The 20749-nt window shown below is 39.8% G+C and overlaps 2 protein-coding genes across 3 annotated transcripts in view; both read left to right on the top strand.

The window, feature by feature from the left end:
• Window positions 1-271: 271 nt before the first annotated feature.
• asf1bb (anti-silencing function 1B histone chaperone b) lies at window positions 272-4035 on the top strand. Its single transcript, XM_087784700.1, has 4 exons — window positions 272-527; window positions 1200-1315; window positions 1402-1578; window positions 3365-4035. Exons 1-4 carry the CDS (start codon window positions 419-421, stop codon window positions 3560-3562), a joined length of 600 nt encoding a protein of 199 aa, XP_087640826.1. The 5' UTR covers window positions 272-418; the 3' UTR covers window positions 3563-4035.
• Window positions 4036-4684: 649 nt separating this feature from the next.
• Window positions 4685-20749, top strand: part of LOC148089612 (cAMP-dependent protein kinase catalytic subunit alpha) — a 32567-nt gene continuing 16502 nt past the window's right edge. For both annotated transcript variants that reach the window (XR_015713381.1, XM_087808546.1), the window contains exons 1-5: window positions 4685-5113; window positions 5670-5731; window positions 7662-7790; window positions 7861-7959; window positions 8647-8729. Coding sequence is in view for 1 of the 2 variants with exons in the window: in XM_087808546.1 (XP_087664672.1) it covers window positions 5068-5113; window positions 5670-5731; window positions 7662-7790; window positions 7861-7959; window positions 8647-8729 (419 nt within the window). In the remaining variant the exon portion in view is untranslated. The remainder of the gene's footprint in view (window positions 5114-5669; window positions 5732-7661; window positions 7791-7860; window positions 7960-8646; window positions 8730-20749) is intronic.

The following is a 20749-nucleotide window of genomic DNA, read 5'->3' as shown; positions in this document are numbered from 1 at the left end:
TACTTACTTATAAATGTTAAAATCAACCATTAAATATTCTGATGACACTGATATGTACTTCCATTAAATTGCTATTATTACTAGTCTTTCTAAGTTATCCAACTTTAACAAGATAATCATGTCAGGTTTCAAATCAATTAATTTTCATATATAACAAAATCTACAAGTCTGGCTTGTCATAGAAGTTCCTTTGCTAGACGATAGGTGGCAGCACCGACGCACAATCACCATAAAGACGCCAAAGAAGAGGAGCGTGACGCACGTCCGGCAGCAGATACCGGCTAAGGCAACTGTTGTCGATCATTTCAATCTCATTCACAACCGTCCAGTCACAGAGAACCCGGGAACACGGCAGCAGCGGCGAGTGGAGATTCAAACTACAGACCTTTGGGGAAATTATCCACTTTGAAGACCCGCCATGGCTAAAGTTCAGGTGTTGAACGTCGCTGTTCTGGACAATCCGAGCCTGTTTGGAAACCCTTTCCAGTTCGAAATAACGTTTGAATGTATGGAGGACCTGCCTGAAGGTAAACGCCTTATTCTTTTGTGTGTTAATGGTGACATATTTTGACGTTATAAGAACAAAAGCTGTATGTTTGTTCCTTTTTTTGTCAAAACAAACGTTCGAGTTACACCTAACATAACATAAAAGAACGTGCAAGTTCCTGAGCTGAACTTTAAAGACACTTTTCGCTTTCTTTTTTTTTTTCACCGCCCCATATTTTCTGTTTTGTGTGTTGAAGCTACTAAAGTAGCGAGAATTGGCGCTGGCGCGTTTATGGTCGGAGTCCCGCCTCCTCTTCGCTTCTATTGGCTAGCAACTCCTCGGGCTGCCCTTTCTAGATCACTGATTGGCTCAAGAGAATAATTCTGTGACGACACGGGCTGTGGATTTTGCCGCGAAGATCGACGAGTAAACCGACGTTTTGATCTCAACTTCCTTTAAAATGTAAACGTTTTGAACGTAGTTTTGCCATCCGCTATACGGAACTATTCATTGACAACTGTTGTGTACGGACTGTTTATATGTATTTGTACAAACAAAACATAATACTAGTATTACACACGTTGCCATCCAAATATTTAAAAATGTATATACATTTTTTCTACAGTTTCCACAAGAAAAAAACAAACTAGTAATGAGCTATTGTGTGTAATATATATGATTTATTATGCATTCTTTATCTCATTTGTGTCAGATCTCGAGTGGAAGATCATCTACGTTGGTTCGGCTGAGAGTGAGGAGTATGACCAGGTTCTTGACTCGGTTCTAGTTGGCCCGGTACCAGCTGGCAGACACATGTTTGTTTTTCAGGTGAGTTTGATCTATTTTAAAAATGCAATTTAATTCAAGGAAATAATCTTCATTTATTTCTAATTGTATATATTTATCCCTCCCAGGCAAACGCTCCAAACACTGGCCTGATCCCGGAAACCGACGCCGTGGGGGTGACGGTGGCGCTAATAACTTGCACGTATCGCGGACAAGAATTCATCCGTATTGGTTACTACGTCAATAACGAATACACGGACCCTGAGCTGAGAGAAAATCCGCCCCTGAAACCAGACTACACTCAGGTAATGTTTGCCGAAATGACTTATTGGTTGTTAACATTTAGAGTTTATACTCTGAATATATATTTTTTTCATCACTATAGCCATTCCTTTTCTTTTTTTTTTGTTATTTTTGAGTTTATTTAGTGTGTATTAAAATAAGTTGATCCTTTTATATACAAAATTGTGTGTGTGTATATAGATATATACATACAAACACACACTTCCGGCCGATAGATGGCAGCAGTCATTACATCCTCCTCAGCCTAAATGAACAAATGCATCCTGTGAAATCCTGGCGCTGACTGAGGACCAGGGGATACAGTGAGTCCAGCACCTATTTAAGGTGATGTTTGGACATATTTTGGTTTGAAAAAGCAGTTACGACTTCGTCAAGAGTCATGTGGTCTGTAAATTCTACAACACCATAGTCAAGTACTGAACAATACTACACATGTATACTTGTTACTACACTATCACAACACCAGAGTCAAGTACACGACAGTACTAAAAATATATACTTGTTACTACACTATCACAACACCAGAGCTAAGTACTCAATAATACTACAAATGTATACTTGTTACTAAACTATCACAACACCAGAGTCAAGTAATGGACAATACTACAGCTTTGTGACCCTGGTCTGGAAAAGCGCTATACAAATAAAAACGACTTACTTACATAGATCCTTGTTACTATACTATCACAACACCAGAGTCAAGTACTGGACAATACTATAAATAATTCCTAGTTACTACACTATCACAACACCAGAGTCAAGTACTTGACAGTACTACAAATATATACTTGTTACTAAACTATCACAACACCAGAGTCAAGTACTCGACAATACTATAAATAATTCCTAGTTACTACACTATCACAACACCAGAGTCATGTACTCGACAATACTATAAATAATTCCTAGTTACTACACTATCACAACACCAGAGTCAAGTACTCGACCATTCTATAAATAATTCCTAGTTACTACACTATCACAACACCAGAGTCATGTACTCGACAATACTATAAATAATTCCTAGTTACCACACTATCACCAGATAGCGCATCTTTGACCCGGAAGTGTGATACACATGGTAGCGCTAATACTCACCACTACTCAATTGTGTACAAACCTGGTAACACAGACATGAGCAAAGAGCTGAACGTTGACAAAAACTAAGGATATTTTTTATTTATATAATTCTCTTGAGTCTTTTTATATCATAATATCATGTTAATATTTAAACGTGTATTAGGGTTTATGTTTGAACAAACCACAGCATGCTATGTGGCCCCTTGGGAAATTTAATTGCCCACCTGTAAGCTAAACTCGCATGAAGTCAACTTCTCACAGACACACTATAAACGTACGTGGAAAGAATGTTGTGAGTGAAATGAGTCTCTTGACATCTTATGCCTTCAACTTGGATCAAAAACGCCTATAAATGGATTATTTCAACCCATAAAAACAACTTGAACGATTAAAAGTATTCTACAGCACTCGGACATTTGGAAATGTATATATATAATTATACATTAAATTTGAAAGAAGAAAATAAGATTCTCATTGCAAGATCCTGGAGTTTTATTGTTCCTTTATCGTCAGAGGACGTAATGGCTGGGAATATAATTGCAACACAAAAATGAACACAAACCATTAAATTACTAAATACTAAAAATAAAAATCAGTACCGTTAGTTTTGTGTATCGAAATACAAATGAATTGTGTGAATATTTTCCTACATTTTAGAGCAAACCCTCTCGTGCTTCCCTTCTGTAATCTTGACTTTTGCTTTCACAGCTCCAGAGGAATATTTTGGCATCCAACCCCCGAGTCACCCGCTTCCACATCAACTGGGACGGCGTCGCTGACAAAATGGAGGACGGCGAGAACGTGGATCCGTCCCCAAATGTCAACGGCATGCTCCCGCCTTCCTGTTTACAAGGAAAGATGCCGCCAACGGGACTAATGCCGGACAATTCCATGGACTGCATGTAAGAAACTGAGGTGCTTCAAACGTGGACCAGACTTAAACACACAGACTCCTGGGATGACAGTGAGGATGTTAGCACTTGGTCGGGATTCTTTTGGTATTTCTCTACTTATTGCGCGCTCAAGATGATGATGATGATGATGATGATGACGGTCCGAGGATGACCACCCTAATCCTGGAGTGGACACGCGCCTTCAGAATGAAAGCTTTGATCAGTAACATATCGGCGGCCATAGTGAAGACTCCTCAAATGTTATGAAACATGGTGGATTCTCACTTCCAGGTCGGTGATGCTATTCATTGTCGCATTGCCTTGGAGAACAGTCGTGTCACCGATCCAAGAGTCTTCCTCAGTGACTACACAATGGGTCAATATAATAATGTAAATAATAACTATTCAGCACTTGTTTTTTCTCCCCATCTCCTCTGCTTATGTTTGTCACAATGATGAGATCAATAAAGTACTTTTTTTTTTCTACATTATTGGCCCATATGGTTCAGAACAACAAGATCTCGTGTGAGCGTGTGCGCATCCTCTCAATCTCCTCTTGTTCTCTCTCTCTATATATATATATATATATATATATATATATTTGTACTTTCATTCATAAAACGCAGTCGCAGCTCAACCATTTTTCCACTCCAGCCTGAAGTTGCTTGGCAACTGCAGCAGAGAAATGGAGGGAAGGGAGGGAGGCGGGCAGTCTGCCTTTTATTTTCCTCTCACTTGAATAAACTGTCACATCAATATATTTGGCGCAATTCCGAGAAACATTTGCTGGTGAAAAAAAAACGACATTTTTTAACAGCAGATGTCGACGCTAAGAGGGGATTTAAGCGGTAAACGTCTGAATTAAATGCTTTGAAATCACATTTGAAATACACCACGACTAACAGTTTTTTTTTGGGTTGTTTTTAATTCAAGATTTCCTTTATTTTTGACTCGGTCAGGGCTCGAGCCTGCGACCAACATTCTAAAAATAGACCCCCCTGCTGACGTCACTACCGTGTCTCAGGCGTGAGGGGCGGGGCCGCTCACTCGGAAGCAGACGCGACGACCAATCAGCGGGCGGCGCGTCCGCGTCAATCACGCCGGGCTCGCTCGAGTGGGCGGCGATGCTCGCTCGGCTGTAGTTCCGTCATTCCGCTCGTCTCCGGGGCTACGGGGGTCGGGGGGGCTCCGCGTTAATTCGGGCGATCTCTTCGTCGAGTGTCCGTTTGTTTTGCATCGACACCCCGGATTCCCGGGCAGGATTTCCCGCGCTGGTTCCGCGGGACGAGACGCCAGAATCCCACCTGGAGGAGAGAGAGAGAAAAAAAAGAAGACCCCCCTCCTGTGTCTTCTCGGTCGCCCCCATCACCGATGAATGCCTCCAGCCGGGCTCGTCTCGTCAGCTGTCAGCCCACTGAAGACCCACCCCTCGGACGAGTGCTTCACCTCGGCGAGCCTGGTCCCGCTTGAGAAGGGGGGGCGAGGAGCCGCGGACACGCTCGTTGTCAAGGAGCCATCATGGGCAACGCGCCCACGGCCAGGAAGGGCAACGAGATGGAGAGCGGTGGGTGCTTCTCTAGAGACCCTTGTGGTGGCGAGTCTGGACCTCGAGTCTCGGGCCTGTTGTGTGGCTTCATGGTTTAGATCTGTCGAACATCCAGAGACGCCTTTTTTTTTTTTTTTTTTACTTCTGCTCGGAAGTCTGTCGGTGCCATAATAATGTTTAACATTTCAATTGTTCAAACTTTCAGTACATGTATGTTAAAGATAAGAAAATATACATTTTGAATAATTTAACTCAGCAATTTCAATACTGAAAGCCTGAATGTTTTTTTTTTTTTAATATATATATATATATAATTAATAATAAAAAATAATTGTAATTCCAATAATTATAATAATAAAATCCAAATTTTCTCTTGTTATCTATTCAATTCAATATAAAAATGTTGGTACAATAGTGACACCAGACAATACTAGAAGAGTACAGAGCTACTCGGTCGAACATGTGATCGTCTGTGCGGCGCATGATTGGCTGAAAGTAAAAAAAAAACTCTGAAGCAGCTCATCCAATTGAAAAGCTTCCAGGTTTACAATTAACACCATTTTTTCTTCTACAGTTAAAGAGTTTCTTGCCAAAGCCAAGGAGGACTTCCTCAGGAAGTGGGAGAGTCCTGCACAGGTGTGTTCACGATCTGACGCAGTAATCATACGTAGAGTATTTCTTTTCACCATGTTTTTAATGTATTACTTTATAAAGTTGCTCTGAAATCTGGGCGAACGAGAGGTTACGAGAGTCCACTATGACGTTATAATGGCTTCACTCCTCCAGCTGTAATCACGCCCGCTTTGTTTATACAATGAGTCCCCTGGAGGTGGAGACTTCCGAGATTGATGACACTCGATGACGAACCTCCATGCTCGACCAATCACAGCAGAGTGCGTGGGGTTATGGTTCAACAAGATTTAATCTCCAGAAAAACAAGTGTTTTCAGTGGGCGGAGCTTAAGATCATCTTCTAATGTCAATATTTAAACGAAAATACTTTTGTACAAACACACACTGATGATACAATAGAGTCACACATCACAACACACACACTGATGATACAATAGAGTCACACATCACAACAACACACACACTCACACACTGATGATACAATATAGTCACATATCACAACAACCCACACACACTGATGATACAATAGAGTCACACATCACAACAACACACACACACTGATGATTCAATACAGTCACACATCACAACAATACACACACACTGATGATACAATAGAGTCACACAACACACACACGCTGTTGATACAATAGAGTCACCCATCACAACAACACACACACACACTGATCATACAATAGAGTCACACATCACAACACACACACACACACCCACTGATGATACAATAGAGTCACACATCACAACAACACACACACACTGATGATACAATATAGTCACACATCACAACAACACACACACTGTTAATAAAATAGAGTCACACATCACAACAACACACACACACACTGTTAATACAATAGAGTCACACATCACAACAACACACACACTGTTAATAAAATAGAGTCACACATCACAACAACACACACACACACTGTTGATACAATAGAGTCACACATCATAACAACACACACTGATCATACAATAGAGTCACACATCACAACACACACACACACACACACTGATGATACAATAGAGTCACACATCACAACAACACACACACACACACACACTGATGATACAATATAGTCACACATCACAACAACACACACACTGTTGATACAATAGAGTCACACATCATAACAACACACACACACTAATGATACAATAGAGTCACACATCACAACAACACAAACGCACACTGTTGATACAATCGAGTCACACATCACAACAACACACACACTGTTGATACAATAGAGTCACACATCACAACAACACACACACTGATGATACAATAGAGTCACACATCACAACAACACACACACACTGATGATACAATAGAGTCACACATCACAACAACACACACACACACTGTTGATACAATATAGTGACACATCACAACAGCACACACACACTGTTGATACAATAGAGTCACACATCACAACAACACACACACACTGTTGATACAATATAGTCACACATCACAACAACACACACACACTGTTGATACAATAGAGTCACACATCACAACAACACACACACACTGTTGATACAATATAGTCACACATCACAACAACACACACACTGATGATACAATAGAGTCACACATCACAACAACACACACACACTGATGATACAATAGAGTCACACATCACAACAACACACACACACTGATGATACAATAGAGTCACACATCACAACAACACACACACACTGATGATACAATAGAGTCACACATCACAACAACACACACACACTGATGATACAATAGAGTCACACATCACAACAACACACACACTGTTAATAAAATATAGTCACACATCACAACAACACACACACACTGATGATACAATAGAGTCACACATCACAACAACACACTTTAGTTATTATGCTATAAACGCGACTAAAACATGTTCTCTGGGTAGAACACGGCCTGCTTGGATCAGTTCGAAAGGTTGAAAACTCTGGGAACAGGATCTTTCGGTCGAGTGATGCTCGTGCAGCACAAAGAAACGGGGCAACACTATGCCATGAAGATCCTCAACAAGCAGAAGGTCAGATCTTCTCACTACAACTGTGCAGATTATAGTTGATCTACTTCTGAACACAGTTTGTTTGTAACAGGTGGTGAAGCTCAAGCAGATCGAACACACGCTCAACGAGAAGAGGATCCTTCAGGCCGTCAGCTTCCCTTTCCTGGTGCGGCTGGAGGATTCTTTCAAGGTACGGTCACATGATCATCCGGGAGTCACGTGGTTGGATGAAAGTCTGATCAAGTAGCTTTTTAAATTCAATATTTGAACCATCAGCCAATCACACGATCCATCACCTGGATGTTCGATCAATTAGCTCGGTGCTCGTTTGTTATTGTCTGGTTACACAATCATACAGTTTTATGTTGGACATATTGAATTTAGGAGTGTTATTATTATTTTCTTTTAATATTGGAAGGTCTCCTAAATTAGAACTCTGTAGCTCAAATATTCATCTCAAGTCAAACCTTTTTTGTCGTTAGTTCTTATCAACTTCAAAGTCAGTTTTCGGAATGTTTCGCGATCGGTAGCATCTTTTAAAGCAACAGTTCACGCACAATTCAAACTGCACACATTTTCTACTCGCCCTCATGTCGACTAATGTTCATCATTTTCAGAGTAATCGGTTCTTTTTAGAGTTCTGGACTAAAATGTTTGTTCATTTTAATGTAGCGACTGGAGCTCAGTGGTCTTCATCTTCGTCCAAAAAGACACTTTGAAAACATCCAAACACGTTCATACTGCTCGTCTGTGACGTCCATCTTGTCCACCGAGCTCCGGTCGCTACATGAAAATGAACAAACAATTTTCTTTAACAGGCTAACTTCCTTAGCATTTGTCGCTACTTCCTGCTGTGAACTCGTTCTTCTTTGTACAGGACAACACCAACCTCTACATGGTGATGGAATACGTGCCAGGAGGAGAAATGTTCTCGCATCTACGAAGAATCGGCAGATTTAGGTTCGTTTTTTTTTTTTTCCCACGGTCGGTTTCGCTCACGTGTCGCTCTGCCCTCACTGGCGTGTTCAGTGAACCACACGCTCGCTTCTACGCCGCTCAGATCACACACTGATGATACAATAGAGTCACACATCACAACAACACAAACACTGTTGATACAATAGAGTCACACATCACAACAGCACACACACACTGATGATACAATAGAGTCACACATCACAACAACACACACACACTGATGATACAATAGAGTCACACATCATAACAACACACACACACTGATGATACAATAGAGTCACACATCACAACAACACAAACACACACTGTTGATACAATCGAGTCACACATCACAACAACATACACACTGTTGATACAATAGAGTCACACATCACAACAACACACACACACACTGTTGATACAATAGAGTCACACATCATAACAACACACACACACTGATGATACAATAGAGTCACACATCACAACAACACACACACTGTTGATACAATAGAGTCACACATCACAACAACACACACACTGATGATACAATAGAGTCACACATCACAACAACACACACACACTGTTGATACAATAGAGTCACACATCATAACAACACACACACACTGATGATACAATAGAGTCACACATCACAACAACACAAACACACACTGTTGATACAATAGAGTCACACATCACAACAACACACACACACTGTTGATACAATAGAGTCACACATCACAACAACACACACTGATGATACAATAGAGTCACACATCACAACAACACACACACACTGTTGATACAATAGAGTCACACATCACAACAACACAAACACACACTGTTGATACAATAGAGTCACACATCATAACAACACACACACACTGATGATACAATAGAGTCACACATCATAACAACACACACACACTGATGATACAATAGAGTCACACATCACAACAACACAAACACACACTGTTGATACAATCGAGTCACACATCACAACAACACACACACTGTTGATACAATAGAGTCACACATCACAACAACACACACACTGATGATACAATAGAGTCACACATCACAACAACACACACACACTGTTGATACAATAGAGTCACACATCACAACAACACAAACCCACACTGTTGATACAATAGAGTCACACATCACAACAACACACACACACTGTTGATACAATAGAGTCACACATCACAACAACACAAACACACACTGTTGATACAATAGAGTCACACATCACAACAACACACACACACTGTTGATACAATAGAGTCACACATCACAACAAAACAAACACACACTGTTGATACAATAGAGTCACACATCACAACAACACACACACACTGTTGATACAATAGAGTCACACATCACAACAGCACACACACACTGATGATACAATAGAGTCACACATCACAACAACACACACACACTGTTGATACAATAGAGTCACACATCACAACAACACACACACACTGATGATACAATAGAGTCACACATCATAACAACACACACACACTGATGATACAATAGAGTCACACATCACAACAACACACACACTGTTGATACAATAGAGTCACACATCACAACAACACACACACTGATGATACAATAGAGTCACACATCACAACAACACACACACACTGTTGATACAATAGAGTCACACATCATAACAACACACACACACTGATGATACAATAGAGTCACACATCACAACAACACACACACACTGTTGATACAATAGAGTCACACATCACAACAACACACACACTGATGATACAATAGAGTCACACATCACAACAACACACACACACTGTTGATACAATAGAGTCACACATCACAACAACACACACACACTGTTGATACAATAGAGTCACACATCACAACAACACACACACACTGTTGATACAATAGAGTCACACATCACAACAACACAAACACACACTGTTGATACAATAGAGTCACACATCATAACAACACACACACACTGATGATACAATAGAGTCACACATCATAACAACACACACACTGATGATACAATAGAGTCACACATCACAACAACACAAACACACACTGTTGATACAATCGAGTCACACATCACAACAACACACACACTGTTGATACAATAGAGTCACACATCACAACAACACACACACTGATGATACAATAGAGTCACACATCACAACAACACACACACACTGTTGATACAATAGAGTCACACATCACAACAACACAAACCCACACTGTTGATACAATAGAGTCACACATCACAACAACACACACACACTGTTGATACAATAGAGTCACACATCACAACAACACAAACACACACTGTTGATACAATAGAGTCACACATCACAACAACACACACACACTGTTGATACAATAGAGTCACACATCACAACAACACACACACACTGTTGATACAATAGAGTCACACATCACAACAACACACACACACTGTTGATACAATAGAGTCACACATCACAACAACACACACACACTGTTGATACAATAGAGTCACACATCACAACAACACAAACACACACTGTTGATACAATAGAGTCACACATCATAACAACACACACACACACACTGATGATACAATAGAGTCACACATCATAACAACACACACACACTGATGATACAATAGAGTCACACATCACAACAACACAAACACACACTGTTGATACAATCGAGTCACACATCACAACAACACACACACTGTTGATACAATAGAGTCACACATCACAACAACACACACACTGATGATACAATAGAGTCACACATCACAACAACACACACACACTGTTGATACAATAGAGTCACACATCACAACAACACAAACCCACACTGTTGATACAATAGAGTCACACATCACAACAACACACACACACTGTTGATACAATAGAGTCACACATCACAACAACACAAACACACACTGTTGATACAATAGAGTCACACATCACAACAACACACACACACTGTTGATACAATAGAGTCACACATCACAACAACACACACACACTGTTGATACAATAGAGTCACACATCACAACAACACACACACACTGTTGATACAATAGAGTCACACATCACAACAACACACACACACTGTTGATACAATAGAGTCACACATCACAACAACACAAACACACACTGTTGATACAATAGAGTCACACATCATAACAACACACACACACACTGATGATACAATAGAGTCACACATCATAACAACACACACACACTGATGATACAATAGAGTCACACATCACAACAACACAAACACACACTGTTGATACAATAGAGTCACACATCACAACAACACACACACTGTTGATACAATAGAGTCACACATCACAACAACACACACACTGATGATACAATAGAGTCACACATCACAACAACACACACACACTGTTGATACAATAGAGTCACACATCACAACAACACACACACACTGTTGATACAATAGAGTCACACATCACAACAACACAAACACACACTGTTGATACAATAGAGTCACACATCATAACAACACACACACACACTGATGATACAATAGAGTCACACATCATAACAACACACACACACTGATGATACAATAGAGTCACACATCACAACAACACAAACACACACTGTTGATACAATCGAGTCACACATCACAACAACACACACACTGTTGATACAATAGAGTCACACATCACAACAACACACACACTGATGATACAATAGAGTCACACATCACAACAACACACACACACTGTTGATACAATAGAGTCACACATCACAACAACACAAACCCACACTGTTGATACAATAGAGTCACACATCACAACAACACACACACACTGTTGATACAATAGAGTCACACATCACAACAACACAAACACACACTGTTGATACAATAGAGTCACACATCACAACAACACACACACACTGTTGATACAATAGAGTCACACATCACAACAAAACAAACACACACTGTTGATACAATAGAGTCACACATCACAACAGCACACACACACTGATGATACAATAGAGTCACACATCACAACAACACACACACACTGATGATACAATAGAGTCACACATCACAACAACACACACACTGTTGATACAATAGAGTCACACATCACAACAACACACACACTGATGATACAATAGAGTCACACATCACAACAACACACACACACTGTTGATACAATAGAGTCACACATCATAACAACACACACACACTGATGATACAATAGAGTCACACATCACAACAACACAAACACACACTGTTGATACAATAGAGTCACACATCACAACAACACACACACACTGTTGATACAATAGAGTCACACATCACAACAACACACACTGATGATACAATAGAGTCACACATCACAACAACACAAACACACACTGTTGATACAATAGAGTCACACATCATAACAACACACACACACTGATGATACAATAGAGTCACACATCATAACAACACACACACTGATGATACAATAGAGTCACACATCACAACAACACAAACACACACTGTTGATACAATAGAGTCACACATCACAACAACACACACACTGTTGATACAATAGAGTCACACATCACAACAACACACACACTGATGATACAATAGAGTCACACATCACAACAACACACACACACTGTTGATACAATAGAGTCACACATCACAACAACACAAACCCACACTGTTGATACAATAGAGTCACACATCACAACAACACACACACACTGATGATACAATAGAGTCACACATCACAACAACACAAACACACACTGTTGATATAATAGAGTCACACATCACAACAACACACACACACTGTTGATACAATAGAGTCACACATCACAACAACACACACACACTGTTGATACAATAGAGTCACACATCATAACAACACACACACACTGATGATACAATAGAGTCACACATCATAACAACACACACACACTGATGATACAATAGAGTCACACATCACAACAACACACACACACTGTTGATACAATAGAGTCACACATCATAACAACACACACACACTGATGATACAATAGAGTCACACATCACAACAACACAAACACACACTGTTGATACAATAGAGTCACACATCACAACAACACACACACACTGTTGATACAATAGAGTCACACATCACAACAACACACACTGATGATACAATAGAGTCACACATCAAAACAACACACACACACTGTTGATACAATAGAGTCACACATCACAACAACACAAACACACACTGTGGATACAATAGAGTCACACATCACAACAACACACACACACTGATGATACAATAGAGTCACACATCACAACAACACAAACACACACTGTTGATATAATAGAGTCACACATCACAACAACACACACACACTGTTGATACAATAGAGTCACACATCACAACAACACACACACACTGTTGATACAATAGAGTCACACATCACAACAACACACACACACTGATGATACAATAGAGTCACACATCACAACAACACAAACACACACTGTTGATATAATAGAGTCACACATCACAACAACACACACACACTGTTGATACCACAGAGTCACACATCACAACAACACACACACACTGTTGATACAATAGAGTCACACATCATAACAACACACACACACTGATGATACAATAGAGTCACACATCATAACAACACACACACACTGATGATACAATAGAGTCACACATCACAACAACACACACACACTGTTGATACAATAGAGTCACACATCATAACAACACACACACACTGATGATACAATAGAGTCACACATCACAACAACACAAACACACACTGTTGATACAATCGAGTCACACATCACAACAACACACACACTGTTGATACAATAGAGTCACACATCACAACAACACACACACTGATGATACAATAGAGTCACACATCACAACAACACACACACACTGTTGATACAATAGAGTCACACATCACAACAACACAAACCCACACTGTTGATACAATAGAGTCACACATCACAACAACACACACACACTGTTGATACAATAGAGTCACACATCACAACAACACAAACACACACTGTTGATACAATAGAGTCACACATCACAACAACACACACACACTGTTGATACAATAGAGTCACACATCACAACAAAACAAACACACACTGTTGATACAATAGAGTCACACATCACAACAGCACACACACACTGATGATACAATAGAGTCACACATCACAACAACACACACACACTGATGATACAATAGAGTCACACATCACAACAACACACACACTGTTGATACAATAGAGTCACACATCACAACAACACACACACTGATGATACAATAGAGTCACACATCACAACAACACACACACACTGTTGATACAATAGAGTCACACATCATAACAACACACACACACTGATGATACAATAGAGTCACACATCACAACAACACAAACACACACTGTTGATACAATAGAGTCACACATCACAACAACACACACACACTGTTGATACAATAGAGTCACACATCACAACAACACACACTGATGATACAATAGAGTCACACATCACAACAACACAAACACACACTGTTGATACAATAGAGTCACACATCATAACAACACACACACACTGATGATACAATAGAGTCACACATCATAACAACACACACACTGATGATACAATAGAGTCACACATCACAACAACACAAACACACACTGTTGATACAATAGAGTCACACATCACAACAACACACACACTGTTGATACAATAGAGTCACACATCACAACAACACACACACTGATGATACAATAGAGTCACACATCACAACAACACACACACACTGTTGATACAATAGAGTCACACATCACAACAACACAAACCCACACTGTTGATACAATAGAGTCACACATCACAACAACACACACACACTGATGATACAATAGAGTCACACATCACAACAACACAAACACACACTGTTGATATAATAGAGTCACACATCACAACAACACACACACACTGTTGATACAATAGAGTCACACATCACAACAACACACACACACTGTTGATACAATAGAGTCACACATCATAACAACACACACACACTGATGATACAATAGAGTCACACATCATAACAACACACACACACTGATGATACAATAGAGTCACACATCACAACAACACACACACACTGTTGATACAATAGAGTCACACATCATAACAACACACACACACTGATGATACAATAGAGTCACACATCACAACAACACAAACACACACTGTTGATACAATAGAGTCACACATCACAACAACACACACACACTGTTGATACAATAGAGTCACACATCACAACAACACACACTGATGATACAATAGAGTCACACATCAAAACAACACACACACACTGTTGATACAATAGAGTCACACATCACAACAACACAAACACACACTGTGGATATAATAGAGTCACACATCACAACAACACACACACACTGATGATACAATAGAGTCACACATCACAACAACACAAACACACACTGTTGATATAATAGAGTCACACATCACAACAACACACACACACTGTTGATACAATAGAGTCACACATCACAACAACACACACACACTGTTGATACAATAGAGTCACACATCACAACAACACACACACACTGATGATACAATAGAGTCACACATCACAACAACACAAACACACACTGTTGATATAATAGAGTCACACATCACAACAACACACACACACTGTTGATACCACAGAGTCACACATCACAACAACACACACACACTGTTGATACAATAGAGTCACACATCATAACAACACACACACACTGATGATACAATAGAGTCACACATCATAACAACACACACACACTGATGATACAATAGAGTCACACATCACAACAACACACACACACTGTTGATACAATAGAGTCACACATCATAACAACACACACACACTGATGATACAATAGAGTCACACATCACAACAACACAAACACACACTGTTGATACAATCGAGTCACACATCACAACAACACACACACTGATGATACAATAGAGTCACACAACACACACACACTGTTGATACAATAGAGTCACACATCACAACAACACAAACACACTGTTGATACAATAGAGTCACACATCACAACAACACACACACACTGTTGATACAATAGAGTCACACATCACAACAACACAAACACACACTGTTGATACAATAGAGTCACACATAACAACAACACACACACACTGTTGATACAATAGAGTCACACATCACAACAACACAAACACACACTGTTGATACAATAGAGTCACACATCACAACAACACACACACACTGTTGATACAATAGAGTCACACATCACAACAACACACACACACTGTTGATACAATCGAGTCACACATCACAACAACACACACACTGTTGATACAATAGAGTCACACATCACAACAACACACACACACTGTTGATACAATCGAGTCACACATCACAACAACACACACACTGTTGATACAATAGAGTCACACATCACAACAACACACACACTGATGATACAATAGAGTCACACATCACAACAACACACACACACTGATGATACAATAGAGTCACACATCACAACAACACACACACACTGATGATACAATAGAGTCACACATCACAACAACACACACACACTGTTGATATAATAGAGTCACACATCACAACAACACACACACACTGTTGATACAATAGAGTCACACATCACAACAACACACACACACTGTTGATACAATAGAGTCACACATCACAACAACACACACACACTGTTGATACAATAGAGTCACACATCATAACAACACACACACACTGATGATACAATAGAGTCACACATCATAACAACACACACACACTGATGATACAATAGAGTCACACATCACAACAACACAAACACACACTGTTGATACAATCGAGTCACACATCACAACAACACACACACTGTTGATACAATAGAGTCACACATCACAACAACACACACACTGATGATACAATAGAGTCACACATCACAACAGCACACACACACTGATGATACAATAGAGTCACACATCACAACAACACACACACACTGATGATACAATAGAGTCACACATCACAACAACACACACACTGATGATACAATAGAGTCACACATCACAACACACACACACTGATGATACAATAGAGTCACACATCATAACAACACACACACACTGATGATACAATAGAGTCACACATCACAACAACACAAACACACACTGTTGATACAATCGAGTCACACATCACAACACACACACTGTTGATACAATAGAGTCACACATCACAACAACACACACACTGATGATACAATAGAGTCACACATCACAACAGCACACACACACTGATGATACAATAGAGTCACACATCACAACAACACACACACACTGATGATACAATAGAGTCACACATCACAACAACACACACACTGATGATACAATAGAGTCACACATCACAACAACACACACACACTGTTGATACAATAGAGTCACACATCACAACAGCACACACACACTGATGATACAATAGAGTCACACATCACAACAACACACATACACTGTTGATACAATAGAGTCACACATCACAACAGCACACACACACTGATGATACAATAGAGTCACACATCACAACAACACACACACACTGTTGATACAATAGAGTCACACATCACAACAACACACACACACTGATGATACAATAGAGTCACACATCACAACAACACACACACACACTGTTGATACAATAGAGTCACACATCACAACAACACACACACACTGATGATACAATAGAGTCACACATCACAACAGCACACACACACTGATGATACAATAGAGTCACACATCACAACAACACACACACACACTGTTGATACAATCGAGTCACACATCACAACAACACAGACACTGTTGATACAATAGAGTCACACATCACAACAACACACACACACTGATGATACAATAGAGTCACACATCACAACAACACACACACTGATGATACAATAGAGTCACACATCACAACAACACACACACACTGATGATACAATAGAGTCACACATCACAACAGCACACACACACTGTTGATACAATAGAGTCACACATCACAACAACACACACACTGATGATACAATAGAGTCACACATCACAACAACACACACACACTGATGATACAATAGAGTCACACATCACAAAAACACAAACACACACTGTTGATACAATAGAGTCACACATCACAACAACACACACACACTGTTGATACAATAGAGTCACACATCACAACAACACAAACACACACTGTTGATACAATAGAGTCACACATCATAACAACACACACACACTGATGATACAATAGAGTCACACATCATAACAACACACACGCACTGATGATACAATAGAGTCACACATCACAACAACACAAACACACACTGTTGATACAATCGAGTCACACATCACAACAACACACACACTGATGATACAATAGAGTCACACATCACAACAACACACACACACTGATGATACAATAGAGTCACACATCACAACAACAAACACACACTGTTGATACAATCGAGTCACACATCACAACAACACAAACACACACTGTTGATACAATAGAGTCACACATCATAACAACACACACACACTGATGATACAATAGAGTCACACATCATAACAACACACACACTGATGATACAATAGAGTCACACATCACAACAACACAAACACACACTGTTGATACAATAGAGTCACACATCATAACAACACACACACACTGATGATACAATAGAGTCACACATCATAACAACACACACACTGATGATACAATAGAGTCACACATCACAACAACACAAACACACACTGTTGATACAATCGAGTCACACATCACAACAACACACACACTGTTGATACAATAGAGTCACACATCACAACAACACACACACTGATGATACAATAGAGTCACACATCACAACAACACACACACACTGTTGATACAATAGAGTCACACATCACAACAACACAAACCCACACTGTTGATACAATAGAGTCACACATCACAACAACACACACACACTGTTGATACAATAGAGTCACACATCACAACAACACAAACACACACTGTTGATACAATAGAGTCACACATCACAACAACACACACACACTGTTGATACAATAGAGTCACACATCACAACAACACACACACACTGTTGATACAATAGAGTCACACATCACAACAACACACACACACTGTTGATACAATAGAGTCACACATCACAACAACACAAACACACACTGTTGATACAATAGAGTCACACATCATAACAACACACACACACTGATGATACAATAGAGTCACACATCATAACAACACACACACACTGATGATACAATAGAGTCACACATCACAACAACACAAACACACACTGTTGATACAATCGAGTCACACATCACAACAACACACACACTGTTGATACAATAGAGTCACACATCACAACAACACACACACTGATGATACAATAGAGTCACACATCACAACAACACACACACACTGTTGATACAATAGAGTCACACATCACAACAACACAAACCCACACTGTTGATACAATAGAGTCACACATCACAACAACACACACACACTGTTGATACAATAGAGTCACACATCACAACAACACAAACACACACTGTTGATACAATAGAGTCACACATCACAACAACACACACACTGTTGATACAATAGAGTCACACATCACAACAAAACAAACACACACTGTTGATACAATAGAGTCACACATTACAACAACACACACACACTGTTGATACAATAGAGTCACACATCACAACAGCACACACACACTGATGATACAATAGAGTCACACATCACAACAACACACACACACTGATGATACAATAGAGTCACACATCACAACAACACACACAC

The sequence above is a fragment of the Callionymus lyra genome, chromosome 1, assembly GCF_982586985.1.
Source record: "Callionymus lyra chromosome 1, fCalLyr1.hap1.1, whole genome shotgun sequence".
In the NCBI taxonomy this organism is placed as follows: Eukaryota; Metazoa; Chordata; class Actinopteri; order Syngnathiformes; family Callionymidae; genus Callionymus; species Callionymus lyra.
This window is presented reverse-complemented; position numbering and strand designations above follow the sequence as displayed.

Bases quoted from the DNA above. Each gene is read 5' to 3' on its own strand.
- asf1bb (XM_087784700.1), top strand. From the start codon at position 419: ATGGCTAAAGTTCAGGTGTTGAACGTCGCTGTTCTGGACAATCCGAGC. The intron at 528-1,199 runs GTAAACGCCTTA...CATTTGTGTCAG, and splicing joins TATGGAGGACCTGCCTGAAG to ATCTCGAGTGGAAGATCATC. The intron at 1,579-3,364 runs GTAATGTTTGCC...TTGCTTTCACAG, and splicing joins TGAAACCAGACTACACTCAG to CTCCAGAGGAATATTTTGGC.